The following is a 22,978-nucleotide window of genomic DNA, read 5'->3' as shown; positions in this document are numbered from 1 at the left end:
TTAAACTTTTTTTAATCTCTGAGTTTAAGTTACCATTAATCTTCCCAACTTGGCAGATGACACTAGAACATAACATCACAGAACTTATGTGCTGAATATGAAATTTATAGAGGCAAAGAGCCCAGTGCCCTGAGAAGGTACATCACTTATGTAGTAATTCTCTGTCAGAAGAAAATGAAATTGCTCCACGTAGCAAGTTCATAGAAGTTAGAGAGGAAAAAAAAAATCCTCTGAGCTCATCTTGTACTGCCATCAGACTACATATTCTTTGTGGTGTTTTGTATATAAATGTCTCCAACTGCCAGGCTCCTGCTGCTTTTCCGAGCAGACTTATACTACAGTTCAGTTGATGAATTGGTTAGGAAGCTGAATGAGAAACAGAATTACCTCAAATGCTTTGCACTAGTCCACCTCCACTGCAATGTGGCAGTGAAGTCACCTTAATGGCCTTGAGGACAGTTCTGAACAGCAACCTCCAAACCATCGTTCTCCTGCAGCCACCGGCACATAATGAGGGGAAAGAGAAAGTGTCCTGACAATCCTCAGCTTCTAAATTGTTTTGAGGGCCACTGACAAATGATACAAAATTAACAGCGCAGCTTTCATATCTGACAGGTAGAAAAAGCGACTTAAAACTTTTGCTTCCCCTAAGCCTATCATACCGGTCAAGCACAGTTAAGGCACAGCTTGGGATCGGGGTCATTCACATCTAAACATCCCTTAATTTCAATCTGACATTAAATTGCACCTCTTTTCACCACTCATTTCTATACACAACAACTGCTTTCACTTGCTGCTGAATGTAAAAAATTCTGTGGCAGATTTTGGCAGTTGTTAATTTACACATGGGTGCCAAATGTACAGCTTGCAGGCAAGATCTGGCTATTATCTCACCCGTGGGACTCCCAGAGGGGCTGGGAATTCGTGGACGTGGGGGCGGCAAAAGCTGATATACAGGGCCCTATTAGATATATAGGTCAGCAGTGGGGAATGAGTAACAGCTGCATTAACCCCCATGGGCACTGTTTACTCCACTGCCACGACCACCTCTGGATCCAGTCCATGAGGAGTCCCATGGTTCAAATCTGGCCTGGGGGCCAGGTGAGTTTGACAGCCCTGATTTGCACTGGATAACAGTCAACATATTGCAGTTAGAACCAGTGAAAGGGTCATGGGTTTTTAAATGGACATATTAGTCAGAATTATTGTTTTCCACTAACTATATAATAAATAGTCTGCTGCTGCCCCAAATGCACCTCCTCTTACTTTAGATACTCAGATCATGCAGAGTCTTTCATAGAAGGACAGTGCACCAGAGATGCCCAAGATCCTTTTCTATCCAGAGGGGCTGAGAATTTGCCTGGAATGATCTTCTTCCAGCACGCAGACCCGAGGGGGCACAAGCAGCAGACAAAACTATAGTTAATTCATTTTGTATCTGAATTCAAAGTTCTAGGGATGGGTAACATCTGCTGTGGTTACATTTCAATTAAAATTATATGGAAATAGACTTCTATCTTCAGTAAAGTCATCTGCATTGTGAGTGTTCATAAAAATGAACATTTACCACCTCTATTCCTGAAATTTACCACTGTGTATGTGGCATTTCACATGCTTAATGTGCATTGCCCAAATGCCACCATAAACATAAACATGCCATATTTTAAACAGCACCCTGAGTGTAGTGCTGCAATCTGTTACACTAAAACCTAGTTTATAAGGGGGGAAAGACGAGGTGAGAAGCAATTAATATTTAAAACTTGAAAAGGAAGATAAAAAAGTTAGTATTTTCAGGGAACTAGTCTAACAATTAAGTCAGTTCTAGAACAATCCTTGTCTTCACATACTAAGCAATTTAAAGAGACAGAAAACTACTTTAAATATAGCTGTGTGCCAGCTCAGACGCATGAAAACCAGTAATTTAACAGGGCAGTTTTCCAGCCTCTAACTTCCAGGGTTATATTTTTTTTTTAACTGTTTATCATTTTCTTTAACTTGTCAACTTGAAGGCTGAGCTAAGGTCATGGTGTAACACAAACTAAACAATGTAAGCAAGTGTGCATTGACCACATTATACAAGGGGACACAATGTGAATGTCACATGCCTCTCGAGGCTGGGGGGACATGGTGACTGCCTATAGGTGATGGTGGTGTTGGCGGCAGGGCCATGTCAGCAGTGAGAAAGGAGCTTCCGCAGGTGACCGTGGTGGTGGCGGTGGCAGTGGTGGTGTTGGGGTGGGGAGGGGGGGGGGAGTGGTGACCACAGGCACCGCCAGCAGCGTTGGCGTTAGCCAATCTCAGGGGGTACACTGCCAGTCCCAGGGGGTGTACATGCACTCGTGTGCACCCCCTATGTGTTGCCAGTGGAACACAACTTAGTTAGCTCCTTTTGATGGATGAAGTAGTTGAAACCAAGAATGTAATAATTTGAAAAGTAAAGTGATTCCAGATTGGTGAGGCAGTAAAATAAGGAACAATAAATTTGAAATGGTCTTTTTGCTCACTTCATAGGTCATAATTTTTCCAGTATAAAGGACATATTACTGTGCAGTACCATCATACTGAAAATCATGAAGATGTACCTTTTATAAATCTTACATAAAATAAGATCAATTGATTAAACATGGATATACTGGTATTATACAAGAAAAAAAAAAAATCTAGTTCCATCTTATGTTATACAGTATCAATATATTTTGATACTCTGTGGTGTTACCGATACGGAAAAATGTGAGGCTAGATGTCTGATAGCCTGACTCTTAATTTAATAATATTTTATGTTCATATTATAGACCAACCTCTTCTTAGGGCGGTCTATAAATTTATAACTAAGCCTCATTATATTCTATGTATTGCTCACAGAATAAGATACAGCTGAATTAGAGTAAGGGTCTGTAATATATACCATGCTATTAAATGACATGTTTTATAATTTCTCTTTCACAAACATAGCCTTCAAAGGATTTTTTTTTTTTATGTTAGAATGTATGGGTCAGTAATACCACTTATATAATTTGCTGATCTGAACTCCAATTAATGCATATTGATAGAGAAAGGAATATATACATGTTTAGACTCTTTGAGAGGAATACGTGCATGTTTAGACACTTTGAGAAATACCAAAAACTTCACTATAGTACTGTTAATACTTGTATTCTAAGGTATACAAAGATGAAATTGCTAGTATGAGATATATTATCAATCCTTTGCTGTGAAATACTTAAAAAAAATCTTTTGTGTAACCACATATTCACCTCCCAGAACATAAAGATTTTTACTTGATTGAAAAGCACAAGGTTTATTCAAGGAAAATGAAAAATCTTTTCTTTAAATGAGATGCCAAAACTTCTTTTGTATTGCCTGTCCTTTCAAAGTCACCTTGGATGAAAGCAATAATACAAGCTTTTTGCTACATGACATCTAGAAACCTAGTTCATTATTAGACTAAGAGCAGGAATGTAAGCACTTACTGTGACTTGAATCAGTAGATTTATAAAATTTAATCAGATACCAGTCTCTTGCATTACAGTTAATTATAGTAGAAAAATGTGCTTAATAAAGAAATATGTTCCTAGAAGGTGGCTATTATCACTCATATTTACTTTCGGTGCAATAACAAAGAGTGAACCAGGGACATTAAAAAAGCATTATGAAATAATAATGTCTACTTATTTTCTATACCTCATTCACCATTCTTGCTTGAGGAACTGACTGCTTTTCTTAAACTTACACAGGTGAGCACAAGGCAGAAGAAGTAAGACTGATTTCTCAGCACTATAAATCAACTTCAGTCTTCAGACTGGGTCTGTTAAAATACCTCCGTTCTTAAGACAGGGATCTTAATAGAACGCAGTAATGAGTCATACATGTTATACAGAAGAGTGTTACCTAATAACTTTCCCTTTGGCTGACAGCATTTACTTATTAAAACAATTAACAGTATGAGTAGTAGAACTGAGGTGGAATAGCATGAACTATCCATGTATACGTGCAGTACTACAAACTATGCCTCACAAGTGGCTCTGACTTCAGCTGTTGCTGCAGTGCTGCTGGTCATTTACAGCTAGCTCTTTTCTTTTCTTTCTTTTTTTAATACTTAGCACTTAGATATTGACTTTCATTGCAAGACTGCAGAGACGTTGAAACAGATATTACTTAAGCTTCATAACAGCACTGTTATAAAAGTACTGCACATATATTTCAGATGAGAAAAGCAGGTAAATGAATAAGCTACTCAGGGTTACACAGCCAGTTATCGACTGAGATTAAACAAAGCCCTACATTCCTGGGCTCCAATTCATCATATGACTATTTAAATACATGGGGTGCATCCAGACTAGCGCAGCTATGTAGTATGTGGTGCCGCAAACATGTCTGCAGCACCACATACTGACCAACCAGATGTTCTCCGCACTGCAAGGCCACTCTGCCCGTGTGTGTACTGCTCCATTTTGCTTTTTTTCTGCAGGTTTTTTTGACCCCTATCCCCTCGATATCCAGCCAACGTGTAGTTAACAGTGGATATCCAGGGGGCAAAAAACCCCAAGGGAAAAAAAAAAACCCCAAGTAGCGCACGCCATGGGCAGAGCGCACTACTGAAAAATGGAGTCAGGCCACCCAGAACTGTGCTCCAGCTGCCAGCCGGGCCCCACCCAGTACAATCTCCACTGCTGCAGCCCGGGGACCTGGAGGACCCCAGGACCCCAGCCTTCCCTGATGCCCCTGGGTTAAAGTTGCAGTGCACCAAGGTGTGTATGGCATGGGCATTCCCTGAGCACAAACAGCTGCAGCACAAGGGGCACCACTGCTACTTGTCCCCAGGGAACCAAACATCCACGCTCATCCGGATGTGGCCATGAATATTTTTCTTGAGGTGAAAATGACATAAGAACGTAAAATGTGTCATACTGGATCATACTAGTCCACTTAAGCACATCTAAGTCTACAATGCCTTAGGACAGTGTGTGTACAGGGATGGCTAGTGAAAGCCATCTCCTCTCATACTGTCCTTGGCATTAACCATCCCTATTTTATTTAACAGCTGTTCATGGTTATGGCCTCGTTTGTCTAAGCCTTTTTGAGCCTGGTTATACTATTTACCTCTATAATTTTCTGGAGCAGTGAGTTCCGTAAGTTAAACTACACATTGGCTGCATCTCAACAAGATCCTTACCGAGCAATAGCTCGTTACTACTGCACAGTAGTTCATCAGTACTGCACAGTAGTGTCGCAGGGCATGACCTGTGACATGATGTTACCGTGCAGTCATTATCACCCAGAAACTGTGTAGGGACATGACTGCACAGTAACGCTGGTTACTGCACAGTTATTTAGCGCTTGGTTATGCAAGTACTAAATGGCTGTGCAGTAACAAATACCAGTCAGCACCTCATGGAGATGAAGTAAAAAAATAGTACTTGTTTATTTTAAATCTTCTCCCATGAATTTCAGTGTGTGTGCCCTGTTCTTCTAGTCTGGAACCTGATGAATAACCATTCCCGAATAACTTCTGTCCTTAAAGGTAGGTGCATAATTGAACCCCTTGCTGAACTGGGACTCCGATTTCCATTTATTGGCATTAAATTGTCTACACTTACTTTCATTATTATGAAATCATCATACAAGGTGTGTTTAACATTCTGCTAAAAGCGATGAGCCTTCAGAGCATAGTAACTTAAAATTGAAATATATTGGGTAAAGATTAAACGGTTGTACTTTATTCTGTATCTATGTCTGTATATGCATATCTGCACACACACGCTGAATAAATCATACATGTGTAAACATCTAGCTATGAAAGACATAGATCTGTGGATTTCTTTTGGTGTCTATCCCTCTCTATCAACCAGGAGAGACCAGCTAATATGACCTGAAAAACACAGGTCATAGAGTGCCATGCAACAATTCCTGCTTCTACCCCACATGTTTCTGGTTGGATTCAAACATATCTTGTATAAAGAGTTCCAAAAGCTATTTAAAAGCTATTTAAAGAAAAAATACTAATGGTGAGGACACACATGCAAATAAATGAATCCAAGTGAGAAGAAAAGTGAAATGGCAGGTTTGGAAACCATTTACCTAAGTCACGATAGCACAAATATGTGGTTCATAAAGTTGTTTATTTATAATTATATAAATCTTCATGTTCAAAACTCCCTTAGTTTTTAGCCTATTTTGTATTAATGTTAAATATAGTCACAAAAAAAAAAAAATGCTCCAGTGCCCACTGTAAGAATATTTGTAGGGAGAAAGAAGAGATACTGTGCATTTGAATATTCACCCATAGGAAAGAGGTTTGTGTTTTGCGGTCTTCAGCCAGTCATTTTATCTTCCCATGTCTCAGCTTCTTTACTTGTAATATAGGGATAATAATAATTGCCTACCATGTTGGGGCCATAAAAGTTCATAATTCCTTACAATATTTTAAGTGCCTTGGGATCATCATGTTGAAGGCAAGACAGAAGTGCAAAACTGTAACCTGCTGTCTTTTTATAAAACTATTCTTTACTAAGAATGCCACTGATGACATATTATGCAACACTTTCAAGTCTTAAAATTACAAGTTATTTCCTTCCAGAAATCATCTCCAGGTCTTATTTTGGGTCTTCCATGCAGAAAATTCTTCTAAATGTCACTTACTTTTTTGTCTTTGTTGTATTTGTGGAAAATCTCTTGTGCTCTTTCTTCACCACCATCGGTAAACAACATAATAATCTTATTGCAGTTAGCTCTAGATGCACTGTACTGTAAGAGAGACAAAGACAAGCATTTTGTTTAGTTCAGTCTATAAAAATAAAATATGCAACAGTGGTATAGTTCTTAGGAACACTGTTTTCTGAGGGTAGGGATCACTCATCCTTCTGTCTCATGCATCCTTAAGAATATTACTAAAATAGTACGAGTGAAGTGTTGCACCCCACAGCAAGGTCAATGATGAAGCTTCTACAAACTTCAGTGGAGGTGAAGGTGGAATTACTGACTCTACAGATGTGCTATTTCTAACTCGCTGCAGTTGAGCCCAGATACTTTGCAGGGTTAAGTTTCTTACCTTCCTGGACAGATGAGTTTTTGTTAACTAGATGGAAGTATACAGAACGGGGGCAACCAGCTGTGCAGGACCACTGAGATGCTCCAGATGGTTGCGGCAACTTTTATTTCAGCAAGTGCCACTTCCCCCAACCAATTGCTGAGCTTCACCTGGGTGGAGAAACACCACCCTTTGAAGTAAAAGTCAGCAAACAGCCAAGCAGCTTGTCTTTACGTTGGCAGCCCACTGCGACCTAAACAGGTTGCAAATTGCTTGGACAAGGTATGCTCTGGTTTCTAATGCATCTTGCCATTCATTCCTGAGCCTTTTGTGCAATCAATGCTTGAAATACAACAACATTGAAAGAGAGCCAAATTATGGTATACTTTAGATCCAACCATTCTGGTAATTGGGTATATCCCCCCCAATCAGTGTAAGAGACTTGTGTGCACTGCCCTAATTTGGGATGAGGATAAGGTACATATTTAAGACAAAACATGTTGATCACTCCCTGGCACAGCTGCTGTCCATGAAACTGCCTTGTATGAGAATCCAAAAGTGGAGGATCCACATTAGTAATTCATGAACCAGAACATTTTTGCTCTGCCTGTCATTTTTACTTAACCATACTCCTTCCATCCCCCTCAGCTGGGGAAGTTTTGGAGAAAACTTCTAGAAGCAGCCACTGATTTTGGACGCTTCAGGTCCTGGACTCTCAATATGAGACTCCTTGACTGTTTCAATCTGGGCACTGAAAACACTCACACAATCAAACCCAAAGGATCTTTTGTATATCTGGATCTCAGCAAATTTAGGATCTACTAAATCAGGGGTTGGCAACATTTTTGGGCAGAATGCCAAAAATACCTGCAAACCTCAACTTGCAAGGTGCTGGCATGCTAGAGGTGGACAGTGGGGCCCAATCCTTGTTGTGGCAGTGCAGCACAGCCCAGCCCAGCCACTTTCCTGCTGTCCAGTCCAAGGTATGTGTGCACCCACTTCCAGCAATGAGCAGGGACAGGGCACTGCAGATCCTGGTGCAGCTGCTTGCAGCCTCCCAGCTGCCTGCTGCAGCTGGCCTGGGCTCTGGGCTCTCAGCAGGCAGGTCGCAGCAGGCAGCAAGAAGGCTGCAAGCAGGTGTAGCAGGATTCACATAGCCCTGGCTCAACTTGTTGCTAGCAGCAGATGCACGTGCGTCTCCAGGCAGATGGCAGGGAAGAGTCTGGGGCTGTACTGCCAGAACAAGGATCAGGCCCATTACAGCTTTCCTGCCATCCACCCTGAGGTGCGCATGCCAAGCAAAATGTTTTTGCATGCCACTCTTTGGCATGCATACTAGGGGTTGCATACCCCTGTGCTAAACCTTAAGCTTCCAGTGAACCTCCCATCTCAGTCTCAGGCCCTAGCAACTCAGGTGCATACAGCTAAATTCACTGTGTTAAAAATATGCAAAATCATCTTGGCCTACTTATTTTTCTTCTCGTTTCATCTCCCCTCAGAAAATAGCTAGCCTTTACAATGTGTTTTATAAGGACAATATGCCATAGCTCATACTTGGCTTCATACGGGAATAAGATTTCTGACAACAGGACTATATCAGAGTGCAACACTAAATGACCTGACTCTACTCCCCAATTTACCAGACAAAGGAACTAGCTAATCCATGAAAAAAGTGAAGTAACTTTCTCCACAAGAAGATCAAGGGAAAGTGGAAGAAAATTTGAACCCTTTGGCCTCATCCCGATTTGCAGGCACATGCAATTTGTGGCACCACAAACTGTGCATGAAATGTAAAATATGACCTGCAGTGCAAATTTGTAGCACAGGGGCAAAATTTGCTACCAGGATTTCCTGGTAGCAAAAATAAATAAATAAATAAATAAAAAAGACCCAGGAAAAAAAGTAATGCAGAGCACATGAAAATACTGTGCACCAGACAGAACATAGAGAGGCTTGGTCCTCCAACGAGAGGCCTTAACTGCCAGCCAGCATGTCTCTACTGCTTCATTTCTGCTTCATTTGTGCCCCGCTGCTCCAGCATGCTGGGAAACAGGAGGAGCTGAAAAAGGGCAGTTTGCCCAAAGTGGCACAATGTGTCCCACAATGAAATGCACATGCAAGGGTGTGTGCTGAGGCACAAAGTAACAGTGCAAATTTGTGCCACTGCAAGCACGTGCCCCTGCTCATCTGGATACAGCCTCTGAGTCACAGTTTCTCTTCTGGCCTGCTCCTAGGTACTGTGGCTTTGGGTCTCCCTGTACTCAGAAAACATCGTCAGGATAAAACCTGACCCTCAAAAGTAATTTGATACCCTATTAGTCCAGAGTCCTTTCATCAAATTCCAGGATTAATAAAACAAAGCAAATAAAGAAAACAAACAATATTTTTTTTTCCCAAAGCAAAAAGAAATATTCTTTCCCATAGCTATTTTTAGTTCCTAAAATAAGTTGTTTACACATTTTTTTTACATCACTGGCTCAACTAATCAATAAGCACCTCTAACTCAGGGAAAAACCAGGCCCAAATTTTCTTCCCAATAATGACAAGAAAATAAATTTGAACTCAGCACATTAAATCCACTCCTCTAACAAGGTAAGTTCCATTTGGAAATAATCAACACATCTCTCTCTCTCTTTTTTTTGGCTTATAAAATGCCACAAACAACAGTATGTATTGCTTCAGGTTTCTATCTTGTGGTATTAAAAATGCAATGAATCCAGAACGAGAATGGAGAAACTCAGAAAAGCAGAATTAAGTACTTTGCAAATACTGAAAATCCCCAACTTAGTGTTTTATTATACATTCTGGAGTATCAGAGCACCACAGCAGTACTTGGCTCAGCAGTCAAATCTTTGCATGAGTTGTCCTATTAATTTAGAAGGACAAATGACAAACAGGTATTGATGTATTTTATAATTTTTCCAATGGATAAAAATCTGTACCTGCATACTTAGTGTTTTTTGAGACACTATTGTGTGTCCCACTCACATCCTAAGAGTGCCAAGGGCTTTTCTGTCTCTTGCAAAGGGCATAAAGTAGGGCTATTAACAAATATACTACAGCAGGAATGTACAGCTTGCTGCTAGGGCAATCCCAGTGGCCCATCATCATATTTTATTAAACCACTTTATTAAATTAAAAAGGGTCTGAAAAGCCAAATGACAATTCCCATCTCCTCACTGCTCAATCTGCACATGGGCCTGCACATGCAATCTAGTACTTGCAAACAAGCTGAAGGCTTACTCCAACAGAGCTGGACTCATTAGTGGCAGCCCAGACTGGAAAATGTACCTCTTGAGTTGTAGCAACACAGCACTAGGTACTGTTGACAAATAAGACAAATACTGTGGAAAGATCCTGGAGTGTTATCAGCCCTTCAGGATTAAAGACCTTCTGGTGTGCAAGCATACATTAAAGATAGCTGCTGCGGATATGCAATATAATTAACAGACACCCCTTCCTAGATCAAGTCCTAATGAGCTAGCAAGAGGACATCAATTAGAATGTACTATTTTGTCATATATGCATTGTGATGTATAGCTGTAATCCAAGTAACTCTAATTGGCTATTCTCACCAGTACAAAGGGATCAAACTCTGTTTCTCCTGCTGAAAGAATAGAAGAAAAGGTGTTTAGGCTAGTGAGAAAGAGAGAGACAGAGAGGGAGTGAGAATATTTTTGGAACCTGTAGGAAAGACTACAAAGCCTCTGAATATTACTCAAATATGATACCTTTAATGAAAACATATGACTAGATATAAGAAGCATCTTACAGCATGTAGAGTTCACATAAATTCACGTTTAGCTGATATATTACAGTACATTACATCAGGTTCACATGTGCTGGGATGGAATCTTGTTTTGGAAATTTTGCAGTTTCCCCTGGATTAAATAATGCTCCTACTTGCAGAATTTTGTCCAAGATACGTACTTTCTAAATATATATTGCTATGAACACAGTAGATATATTAGCAACCTGTTCTGTTCCTGTATCACTAAATCTTTTGTGCTTATAATAAATTATTTATTTGTCACGTTGACAATATTTTTTGATATTAACACACACACACTTTTAAGTGTTAACCTAGCATTAATCCTGCATTGCCCTCTAAGGTTGTTTATCTCTCTTCAGTTCCTCTGTAATGGTTTAAGAAACTGAAACAGAGAAAAGTCTCTTCCTGCAGTTTCTTCTTTCCCCCTGTTTTCTTTTGGGTTCATCTGCCTGCTTCATGAATTGTGTGCAAAGGAGCACATATATGCAGCATTCTTAACTTGCCAATTATGGAGGGCCAGTCTGTGACAAAGCCTCCATATTGTGGCGTAAGACTTCTACATTGCCTTCCTAGCACCTCCTCAAGCTGCTGCTTATTCATCGCTGCTCACTGGCCATGTCTACATGTGAGCCAAACTGCGGAGTAGACTAATTAACTGCAGAGTAAAGCATCACCATCTACAGGTGCAATACTATTAGGCTGCAGTAAACTAACTAACGGTGCTGTAAGACAGCACTGTCAGGCAAAAGTACTATCTTACAGCAGGATAGTACTTTTCCATGACAGCACTGTCTTACAGTGTGGTAACTGACTGTGATTAAATGCACATGTAGATGCTGACGAGATGCAATATAAGGCTTTGGATGAACATGACAAAATATAAACAAAATCCTTATGATTTTCTTGATGCTGGTGAATGATCTCTCTCTATAATAAAAATTATTCTCGTCCCCTCCCCCCTCCTTATTAGATGATAATTGTTTCTTTCACATTTTGTTTTAGATTTTAAACTTCAAAGAGCAAGCAAGGAGCTAGACCTTTTATTCTGTGGAAAAAACTGCCTTGATTTCAGGTAATTACCACATCCTTAAAAATTAATTGAACTCTTTTACCTGTAGACTGGGATTATAGCTTGGAGCATAAAGCCTAATGAATACATTTTGAGCTGTGAATTTGCATGTCATTGAAAAAAGAAAAAGTAAAAGCAAGGAAAAATCATCTAGCTGGAATTAAAATAGGCCTCTAGGAGGTTTACTGACAAATTTCTTCTACAGTAGTCATTACAATGGGGTAAAGATTAATTAAACCACTAAGCTAAAGAACATTAACTTGGTAAAGAATTCTTGGTAAGTAATATGTAGATCAGTAAAAAAAATGCTTATCCACAAATAAGCATATCCATATTACTAAAATTTGCCTTAATTTTTTTTGAGGACTGAAAGCATTTGTTTCCAACCAGCATTATATTTAGAAAGCAATTTTCTTGCAGGCACAAAGAGGGTAACACTTCCTTATTAGTGAGAATGAGTTCAAATGGTTGTTATGCACTGCACTGGTCCTTATAATGAGAACTAGCTTTTTCTTTTTAAAATATACTCATATTCAACACCCCTTGAACACATTATAAAGCTCGCCTGTCTGAAATCATAAACATACCCATATTCATAATCTTGTTATCTTTATATGCCTTCATTATCTCATCCTATTATATTTTACACTCTTGTCTCCAGGGTCTATAGCTGACTCCATCAGCAAACCTTTACCCTCCCCCTGTCAGCTGGATTTGTCAGAAACTGAACAGGAAGAACTAGTTCTTTAACCTCACGTAATCTCTGTATTTGCCTCGTGTACACATCAGAACATCCACCCATGATTACACATTCTTGTAAAACACTCTGAGGATCTAACTAAACCCACATCTACAGCAGTGAGAGATGTACGTTTTCTATAACCACGATCATAGTCAACACCTACTCATTCCCACCTTCCAGACAAATCTGTTCTGTGGCACTTCTGTACTCACTAATTTTAATTAGGACTTCTACTACTTCCTATTCATTATTGTTCTTGGTGTTGTACCAGGCATAACAGAGTATCCCTGCTTCAGTGAATTTATAAAATGCAACAAAACTTCTTGTTTCCTCCTAGTTTTTCCTCGTTATTGTACTCACCTGGCTGCAGACAGAGAAACAAATGGGAATACTGCCTCAGGCTGGCTGAGAGATTCTAGCACCTGGGGCTTCAGCAGCTGGATTGGCACTTTTTGGGTTAGAGGTGGGTGGGGGGTGACAGGCCAGTGCTAGGACCCAGCTGTCATTACCAATTTTTCCAGCAGTGGCGTGGGAAGAGCATCAGCAGCAGTTGCGTTCCCCTGCTGTTGTGGAGACACCTCTGACCCAAGCTGGGTCAATCCAACTCATAGTCAGAAAAGGTGGCAACTAGGTCTGTGTGAAGTGGCAAGTATTTGCTTTAGATCTGATTTTGTCAAATCCGAAATGAATACTTGCCCCTGAATCTCCCCTGAATCAAATCGGCTTCCAAACCTTCGCAAACCCCTAGTGGAAACCCCTGTTTGCAGTTGCAAATATCAACAGCAGAGGGCACCAAATCCATTACTCACCCCGTGTCGAATAGGTCCAAAATACTATATTCTTGAGAAATGGATACTGATTTTTTTCACCTGTCACAATTTCATATGCATGAAAATCCTACAGCTAGCTCTATTTTTAGGGCACGAGAAAGAACAATGGTTTCTGGGTCCAAAAGGTAGCAGGTCAGGGAAGAAAAACACAGGTTTCAGCTGAGAAACTTCACTGAAGCGACGTTTCACCAAAAGTGTATTCTTTCCAATACAATCACTGGATTTAGCATAGCTTTGTCTACATCTACTGAAGGTCTGACCTACGATCATTAACATGGTGAAATGTATAGTTATTTTTTAACATGTACATTAAATATTTTTCTTAAAAATTATATTTTATAATATTTACATTAAATTAAATATATTTAGTATGTAGTAAAGATATTTAGTATGTAGTATGTGGTAACATTTTACAATTTTACTAATTAGTCACTGTTTGTGTACAAACTAGAAAATCTGTAAAAACTGAAAGATGGAGGCAAAGCATTCAATCTTTGATCAAATCAAGTGTTTTAGACATGGCAGGAAGATACACATTCAGAATATTTTCTTTCAACTGCCTAAATATCTCTGTGGTTGTTTATATCCATTGTGTAGCTTACAGACACTCACACACAAAGGTTTAAATCTCAGAAAGTCTGGATACATTACATGTGGCCAGGACACCAAGATAGCTAAAATACTCATGGAAGATGCAATGCCATCAGTTCTCATTTGAAAGCTATCTGCAAAGTGGTCACTACTAATATCATGTGACAAGTGGAAGAGAAAGACAGAGAGTGGTAGTGGATGGGTCATTTTCAACCTGGAGGGATGTGGGCAGTGGGGTCCCCCAGGGCTCAGTCCTCGGGCCTGCACTGTTCAACATCTTCATCAGTGACTTGGACGAGGGGGTAAAAAGCACCCTGTTCAAATCTGCTGATGACACTAAGATGTGGGGGGATGTGGGTACACTAAAAGGGAGGAATAGGCTGCAATCAGACCTAGACAGGATACAGGGGTGGGTGGATGAGAACAGGATGGGTTTCAACACTGACAAGTGCAAGATGCTGCACCTGGGGAGGAAGAACCGGCACCATACCTACAAGCTGGGGAACTCCCTTTTCATCAGTGCAGAGGCGGAAAAGGGTCTTGGAGTCATTACTGATGCCAGGATGAACATGGGCCGGCAGTGTGGGGATGCAGTCAGGAAGGCCAGCTGCATCTTGTCACACATCCACAGATGCATCTCAAGCAGATCTAAGGAGGTGATCCTCCCCCTCTACGCGACACTGGTCAGGCCGCAGCTGGCGTACTGTGTCCAGTTCTGGGCACCACACTTCAAGAGGGATGTGGACAACATGGAAAGGGTCCAGAGGAGGCCACTCACATAGTCAGGAGGCAGCAGGGCAGGCCCTACAAGAAGAGGCTATGGGACCTGAACCTATTCAGCCTCCACAAGAGAAGGCTGAGGTGGGATCTGGGGGCCTGTTACAAACTAGTCAGAGGGGACCAGCAGGCACTGGGGGATGTCCCTGTTCCCCCGAGCACTACCAGGAGTAACCAGGAATAACGGTCACAAGCTGGCAGAGGGTAGGTTTAGGTTAGATATCAGGAGGCGCTATTTCACGGTCAGGGCGGCTAGGATCTGGAACCAACTTCCAAGAGAAGTGGTGCGGGCTCCTATTCCGGGGGTCTTTAAGAGGAGGCTTGACAAACACCTTGCTGGGGTCATTTGACCCCAGTACTCTTTCCTGCCACGGCAGGGGGTCAGACTCGATGATCTACTCAGGTCCCTCCCGACCCTACAAACTATGAAACTATGAAAAAAAGACCAAAATGGTGGGGGAAAAATGGTAAATCACAGCCATAAACAAGTTTCCCCATTACAAATCTTAACAAATCAAGCTAAGGGGATCTCTGCTAAGACAAACTAGTTTGCTGGGATACATTTCATTGCTAAATGACTTCATCATAAAACGCATCGATGTTACTAGGAGCAGATCATTCAAAGTAACCATCTGGACATTGCAGTTCTATGAGTACAGCTCAAGAGTTTAACAGTACTGAAGGATAACTTTGCAATACTTACATTTAGCAGCTGTTCAAAAGCATAGCTGAAACCTTTTTTATAATCAGTGATTCCTTTAGCTAAGATTTTATAGACCGCCTCTTTCAGCTTCTTCTTATTCCTCACATTAGCTTGGACGAGATGATTAAAGCAACTGACGTTCTGCGCATTATTGTTGAACTGCAAAATAAGTAGGAAAAAATGTTAATGCTAATAACTATCGGTCCCGTTCCCATCAACATTTCTAAGTGGTAAGGGTCACATGCCAGAATCTGCTAGCACTGGTTTCTCCAGGGATGGATGATGGGGAAAATCAGATGAGAGATGATGCGTACAAATGTTTGGATACTTATCAGCACTTTACTAAAAACAGCAAAATATCTTGAGACTTCAAGTTGGAAAATAAATGTCCTTTTTATGTCTAGGATCTGATGCAAAACAACCAATTTTAATGGAAAACCATGTGTCAATTTCAACAGGCTTTGTTCAAGTGCTTTCTAGTGAAGCAAACTCTAGCATGGAAAAGTATAGAAAAGTAAAATTTTAAAAAAGGGAAAACATTTACATTAAAAAAAATTGCATTTCAGAAAGTTTTGTATAAAAATTCTAGTCGTTCCTTATAGTACCTCACTTAGCCTGTCCACCCTTATTTCTAGTATCATAGTAGAATTGTCAATTGGGATGAATTACAAATATGACTCATACAAAAAATACATTTTTAGAGGAACATAAATACAATATAAGGTAGATCCTGAGAACGAAGCATCTTTTTACATGTAGGTTTCCACTGGTAGTAAGCTAGGGCTGTGTGAAACCACCATTTCATTTTGACTTCCATTTCGCCACTTCAATGGGACAGTGTGTCATTTCAAGTTTCCTTTCATTTTGAAAGCCCTGTTCCATTCCGTCGAAACTTTCGCTGTTCCGACACTGTTTTGATGTTTTGCCCATAGGCTATAATGGGGAAGCATGAAACTGCCTATAACGTTGTCATTTTGGGGCAGATTTGGATGAAGACAGCGGGAATAGTAGACCCTCCTGAGGGCATGAAGCCTGCCAAGTTTCAAGGAGATAGGTGTAGGAGTTTCTGGGAAACTGCACCTCAAAGTCTTGAAAGCAAAACTTGCGTCACTTGTAAGTGTGAAGGCACAGAAGGGTGAAAACTACAGGCATGGCAGCCGCTGCTAAGGCAATGAAGCCCACTAGGTTTCAAAGAGATAGGTGCAGGGGATTCTGGGACACTGCACCTCAAGCTGCTGACAAACAAAGCTTGTGACACGTGACTACGTGTGTAGGTTAAGGCGTGCCCTCACAGGCACTGGGGCCTCTACACAACACGGTAGTGTGCCCAAATGAGGCCTCCTCCTCCCCTAAAGCCTCAGTCTGGTCTGCCACTTTAAATGCCAAGAGGTAATAACTTAGTAAGCAGCACAGTAGCACCAGCACCATCTCAGGCAGCCAAACAGTCACAGCCGATCTCAGAGCAGTCCTTCTCCCCTCTTCTCCCTCCCTCTCCTTACTTTCTGTTTCTCTGCAGGCAAGCCCAGCTTCAGCTTTGGAACTTGAAATGTTTTGAAACTTTCAAAACATTTCGACTACCCTCATTTAGTTTTGAGGCTGTTTTGAAGCCATACATTTTGTTTCGTTTTGATTTCGCTGTTTTGAGCTCGAAATGAGTCGAAGCAGCATCGAAATGAAACAGCCGGCAGAATTTTGTGCAGCCCTACTAAGCACAAGCCCTGTTTGAGCTCCATTCTTCAGGAAGGAAGGAGAGGAGGAAGATTATAGGGTCTTCAGGAGAACTTCATACATCCTAACATTCATATAAGCATGCGCTTACTATGCTAAAAAATGTACATGCAAATATCTACATGTACCACGTTATGACTATAGAAGTCAAGGTCAATTTGAGGACCCTTTAAAATTAGACTCAGTGGCTGTATCTACATATACACTTAAATGTGCAGTAGCCTGTTTTACTGCACATTAAAGCATCATGTAAAAGCACATTGATGAATGTGTAGATGCGTCCAGTATGCAGTGACCTATTGCGATTAAACTGCAGTAGTGTCTAGTAGCCTTATTCAGTTTCTTCAGCACAGGTATCCTGGGAGTGAAACAAATAAGCATTATCTGTGTTCATCTGTATTACAAGAAAATCTCTTATTCACTTATAACAGTGATTTTCATTGAAAATGCAATTAGCATGCGTTAGCAAACAAAATTATTTTCCTGGTCAAACAATTGTAATTGTTTGGCTAGTCAAAACACTATACACAATGGAGAGAGTTCTTGGAGTTTTACATGGGCTTGCAAAGTTTTAGGAAAGAAAAAGGTGAAGTATTTTATGGGACGGAAGAAACGTATTATTTCATCCGAAAAAAAAAAAAAAAGACACGTGGTACAATTTCTTCCTTGTTAGCTCAATGAATGCACTCAGATCTTACAGACCTGATTCTTATTTAAGATAAAAGCTAATTTCTACTACTGTGGCAGCATAAATGGCCTTAATGAGAGTATAAATGTAATTTAGGTCCCATTACAGTGCCAACAGTGTGAAATGGCCTCAGAATAACTAAGAATCATTCTCTATGAGTCTAATTGTGTACACCTCTGTTTAAATCAGTTGCGTTAGGGAAGGGATAAATACAGTGACACTTTAGCAAGTGCTTTTGCATTTTAGAGTACGGTATCCTAGAAACTTTCTATTACCTCACTGATTATCTTAAAGGTAATTTTTTACTATCTTCTCTATTATCTTATCTATATTAAACTCGAAATAAAACACACTTAAAGGATATTTTCTGCTGTAATTAGTTAAGACATTCATGTTAGGAGATAATACTGTATGTAAACAATAGATAGATATAAAATTTGTGCAAAACTGTTGTACACTCTCCCCCTTGCCCCCCCACTACCCTCCCCTCCCTCACAAATGGAAAATATCATTTGATTCCATTAGAAATCCAAGCTTGAGTGTGTATGCCCACGCCTGCATACCCCCTGGGACTTTTCAAAGTACCCCCAGGGGTATGCTTACCCCAGCTGACACCCATTAGATTAACTGAAAAGAAGCTCAGTGCACATAAACCTGTTTCAAGAAGGCTGAAGCTGGTTTAAGATAAACCTGGTTTAATGTAGTGTCAGACACAACTGATTTGAGTCAAACTGGTTCATGAAACTTCCATCCCAGATCCCGTCCCGTTCAAGTTAAATCACAGTCCCCCAGAATCCCAGTATGCTTTCCAGCCCTGGGCTGGGCTGTCTGTCTCCCCCCTCCCTAGCTGGAGTAGTGAAGGCTGGCTGACAAGGTGGTGGGAGGGACAAGCCCAGTTGGAGATGCAGCCTAGTCTACAGGGGGTACTGCCCCCGCATCCTGCAGGCAAACCCCTGCTAGGGTCTGGCACCAGGGAGAGAAGTTAAACACCTCTTCCCCCACTCAAACTTACTGCTGGCTGCAACTATGCTCTAGAAATCCCAGATGTACCTGGAAGCAGGAATAGGAAGTGATGAGCAACCCTGCCTGCAGAGTCCTGCTACTGTAATTCTGGAGTGCAAATCTCAGAGACCTCAAAGGCAGCAGGAAGAGAAAGTGAATGCAGTCAGAGAGCTGTGCTCTAGCTTCCCTCTGGCTTCCTTACTGCAGGCATGTGGTTGCATTTCCTGAATCAAAGGTAAATGTCTGTTCACTTGTGTTGCAATTTAATCTGTGTAGCTTAGACTAACCTGGGAAGACTGAATCGATTCAGCCTTGAGCTTTCTGACTGTATGTATTTAGCCCTAGTGAGTAGCTGCCTAACTCTGGAAATATGTAGCCTAATCCTGAAATGCTGGAGCTCAAAAGGCCCATCCCTGTTGATGCAGCAATTTCCCTAGGTGCCTGCAGTGCAGTAGTGAGCACATTCTGGCCTGAGGGGCTAATTATCTAGCTCTTCACTATACCACACTGGGATCTAAAAACTAGCAGAGCTGTGCCTCCATTTTCTGAGGGGCCAGATTGTGCCAGCACATTCTGAGTACATCTAATATACACTGAGGAGATTAGGCCTGTCATTTACACAAAATAGGTGCAGTGTTTTTTTTCCAGCCAGTGAAGATGACATTTGCCTTTTGTGTAATAGCTTGGTGGTTAGAACACATGCCCAGAAAATAGGACCTGGGTTTTAATCTCATTTTCATATGTGAACATGAAGGCATTCCTACCTCCCAAGAAAAAAAATATTCTAAACAGAAGACTAGAAGTTATTCTATGTGGGCTGCACCTTCCATCTTTGTTGATACTATGTTGTGCAGAAGTGAACATACGATTGATAGAACCGGAAGGAGAGTGAGCAAGAGAAAGTCTGGCTCAACGATCTAGAAATTACACACAAACTGGTATAAGTGATCGGAAACTGGTACAAACCTGTAACACAACAGAAGTTCAGTGCACATAAAATGGCTGAAATTGTTTAAAGATAAACCTGAATGGATGTAGTATCAGACTGAACTGATTTAGGTTAAGATGGTTCATTGAACTTCTGTCCCAGATCCCCTTCAGATTCAAGTTAACTCACAGTCCCCCAGCTTTGCACCTCCTCCACAAATGTCCCCACACAGGGTGGGAGGGTAAGCACCTATACTCTAGCACCTCCCAACTTTCGGCCTGTGCCACTGAAGGCATGTGGTGACATTTGTGAAATCAAAAGTGAATACTTGTTCACTTGCTTATCAGTTCATACTATGCAGCTTTGACTAACCTGCAAAGATTGAACTGATTCAACCTCAGGCTTTTTGACTGTCTGTACTTATCATAAGGGTGCATCTGTAGTATAGCATTGTCAGGGAGGGTTACTCTTGAAAAGGTCCTGCCCACCTATTCCTATTTGCATTTGCCAAACCTAAAAATGAAATGGCAAAGCCACTCTGGAGACACCCAAACCTTCACTCTGAAGGACACCGGAGACAGGTGGAGAGTGGTTACCTATGGAGCAATTTCACCTTATTTCCAGACTTGGTGCAATCATGCAGGAATAGGCAGCCAGGGCTGTGATATAAAATGAGACATTGCTCTCATGGGGGAGCAGACAAGACACTTCTGGAGCTCATGTAGTCTTTATTTCAGAAAACTTTAGAATGGTGAAGAAAAGCAACCAAATAAAAATAAATAAATGCTTGCACTTCAGCCCCCAAATTATAACTATCAAGTACAGTTGTACTTCTCTTTGTAACAGATTATGTTCTCAGGGACAAATGGAAAGGAACAGGGTATTATTTGCATGATTCTACTATTTTTAAGTTCTTTTAAAAACACTTATACAATACCCATTTTGACTGACAGCAATTTCCCAGAATGGGAATCTTGCTTTTTCAGCTGAGTTTGGATTTTTAGACACACTGATGGTGTCCAGATGAGTGTGGCTGTGCGGTATGTGGCGCCGCAGACATGTCCATGACGCCACATACCACATATTCTATTATTCTCTGCAATGTGGAAGGGTTTTTTGACCCCTGGATATTCCGGGGTCAAAAATACCCATGGAAAAAAAAGCAGTGCAGCGCATGTAGGGGCAGTGGACATTTCTCAAGTAGAGCTGGGCCACCCAGAGCCAAGCTTTGGCTGCTAGCCAGGCTCCACGTGGCAGAATTGCCACTGCTGCAGCCCCAGGAGGCCCCCGGGACCCCAGGTAAGGCTGCCGGGGCCAGTTCAGTGCTGGCCCCAACCCCTCCTATTGCCCCCCCCGGGCAACTTGCCATGTGCCAGAGTGCGTGTGGCACAGGCATTTCCCAGGGACAAGCAGTAGAGGTGCAAGGTGCATTACCATCCCGGCTCCGGTGTCAGACGCGCGGGTGTAAGCCTGCTGTACCCCCATGAGCTCAGGGACCCCAGCAGTGACCCCAGGACCCCTGACAAGCCCCGGTCTGCTGGCAGGTGAGCAGGGGCCTGTGGAGGGAGGGACCTAGCCAGCTGGAAGCTAGCTAAGTGGACTGAGGAGGGTCACGCCCTCCCTGACTCCTACTTGGCCTAGCCCCCCAGGGAGCCGCACAAACACCCCTACAGGCACGTGTGCCAGGTTAGGGGGAAGTCACCCACCTGTTCCTTCCCTTGGTGGAGAGGAGGGACCCCCCTTAGCCCCTCAAAAGCACTGAGGCACTGGCCGGCCCTTCTGTGCATGCATGCAGTTTAAAAAAGGCCCGGCAATGGCATAAGCCTCATTAGCTGTCCTGGCTCCGGTGCAAGACACATGGGTGTAAGCTCGCTGCACCCTCATGAGCCCAGGGACCCCAGCAGCAACCCCCGGACTCTTGACAAGCCCCGGCCTGCTGGCAGGTAAGCAAGAGGCCTGTGGAGGGAGGGACCCAGTCAGCTGGGAGCAGGTTAAGTGGAACCAAGGAGGGTCAAGCTCCTCCCACTTCTACTTCGTCCAGCCCCCAAGGGACCAGTGTGACTGGAGCCTACGCAAACAGGCTGTGCAAACAGGCATGGTCCTGAGCCCGCCGCGCGAGTTAGCTATGGGAGTTCACACAGGACCGCGAGCGGGAGGGCCTGAGGCCCCTGCCAGTGAGTCCCCCTCAGAGCAGAGCAGTTCCAGCCGTAGCCAGCCTACCAGCAGCATGACACGGATGGGCACGCACCATACCCCGAGGTTCCCCTCAAGGTCTGCACCCCTCCCCCCCGGCACCTCAGAAATATTCACCCAGACGGAGCCCATGGTTCCGGGCTTCACGCAGATAGAGCTTTTGGCTCTTGGCTGCAGGGGCTGCCTGTCCCCTTTTCAGGCTCTGGGGCCTGGGAGCATGGCCACCTCCCCTTGTGGGGTCTGCTTCCTACTGGGCTCTCTGTCGTGACAGCTGGAGGAACTCCAGGCCACAGTCCAGAGACTGTGCCATCAGGGCCTGTGAGCAGGAGATTGACTCCTACTGCCAGGCCTTTCTCCCCTGGAAGCCAGAGGGTAGACCACAGTCTCCCTCCAGGACAAGGGAGGACTCAGGGACTTCCCCTTCTGTCCAGCCACAGGGTTGGACCAAGGTGGTCAAGGGCCCCAGGGCCCACTGCACCAAGGCCCCTGCCCTGCTGGAGCTTTGCTTCTTGCAGCCCCAGCAGAGCCTGCTGAGTTGCCAGCTCCCACAGGCAACACAGAAGACACTGTAGCTACCATCTCCACTCCCCCCAAAACCAAATGTAAAGTGTTTGTCGTGGGAGACTCCATCCTGAGGGGGACTGAGGGGGCAATCTGCCACCCCAACCCCTTAGCCAGAGAAGTTTGCTGCTTCCCCGGGGTCTGCATCCATGACATTGCGGAGAAGATCCCTAAACTCCTCCAGCCCACAGACCACTATCCCATGCTCCTTATTCATGTGGGCACCAATGACACAGCTCAGAGCACTCCCAGCTGGGTCATGAGGCGCTACAGGGATCCGGGAGCAGGGCTAAAGGGTCTGGGGGCACAGGTGGTTTTCTTTTTGATTCTTCCAGTCTCGAGCTATGGGCTGAGGAGGGAGAGGAGG

General features: G+C 42.7%; 1 protein-coding gene across 4 annotated transcripts in view; it reads right to left on the bottom strand.

Moving 5' to 3' along the window:
* The window catches only part of CACNA2D1 (calcium voltage-gated channel auxiliary subunit alpha2delta 1), a 653,615-nt gene that overhangs the window by 115,037 nt on the left and 515,600 nt on the right, over positions 1 to 22,978 (bottom strand). For all 4 annotated transcript variants that reach the window (XM_090041889.1, XM_090041890.1, XM_090041891.1 and 1 more), the window contains exons 11-12: positions 15,512 to 15,670; positions 6,640 to 6,744 (exon numbers count right to left, since the gene is read on the bottom strand). In XM_090041889.1, coding sequence (XP_089898015.1) covers positions 6,640 to 6,744; positions 15,512 to 15,670 — 264 coding nt within the window. The remainder of the gene's footprint in view (positions 1 to 6,639; positions 6,745 to 15,511; positions 15,671 to 22,978) is intronic.

The sequence above is a fragment of the Crocodylus siamensis genome, chromosome 4, assembly GCF_052110815.1.
Source record: "Crocodylus siamensis isolate JL-2025a chromosome 4, ASM5211081v1, whole genome shotgun sequence".
NCBI classification, from domain to species: Eukaryota; Metazoa; Chordata; order Crocodylia; family Crocodylidae; genus Crocodylus; species Crocodylus siamensis.
Note: the sequence above shows the minus strand (reverse complement) of the source record. Positions and strands in the feature narration are given on the sequence as shown.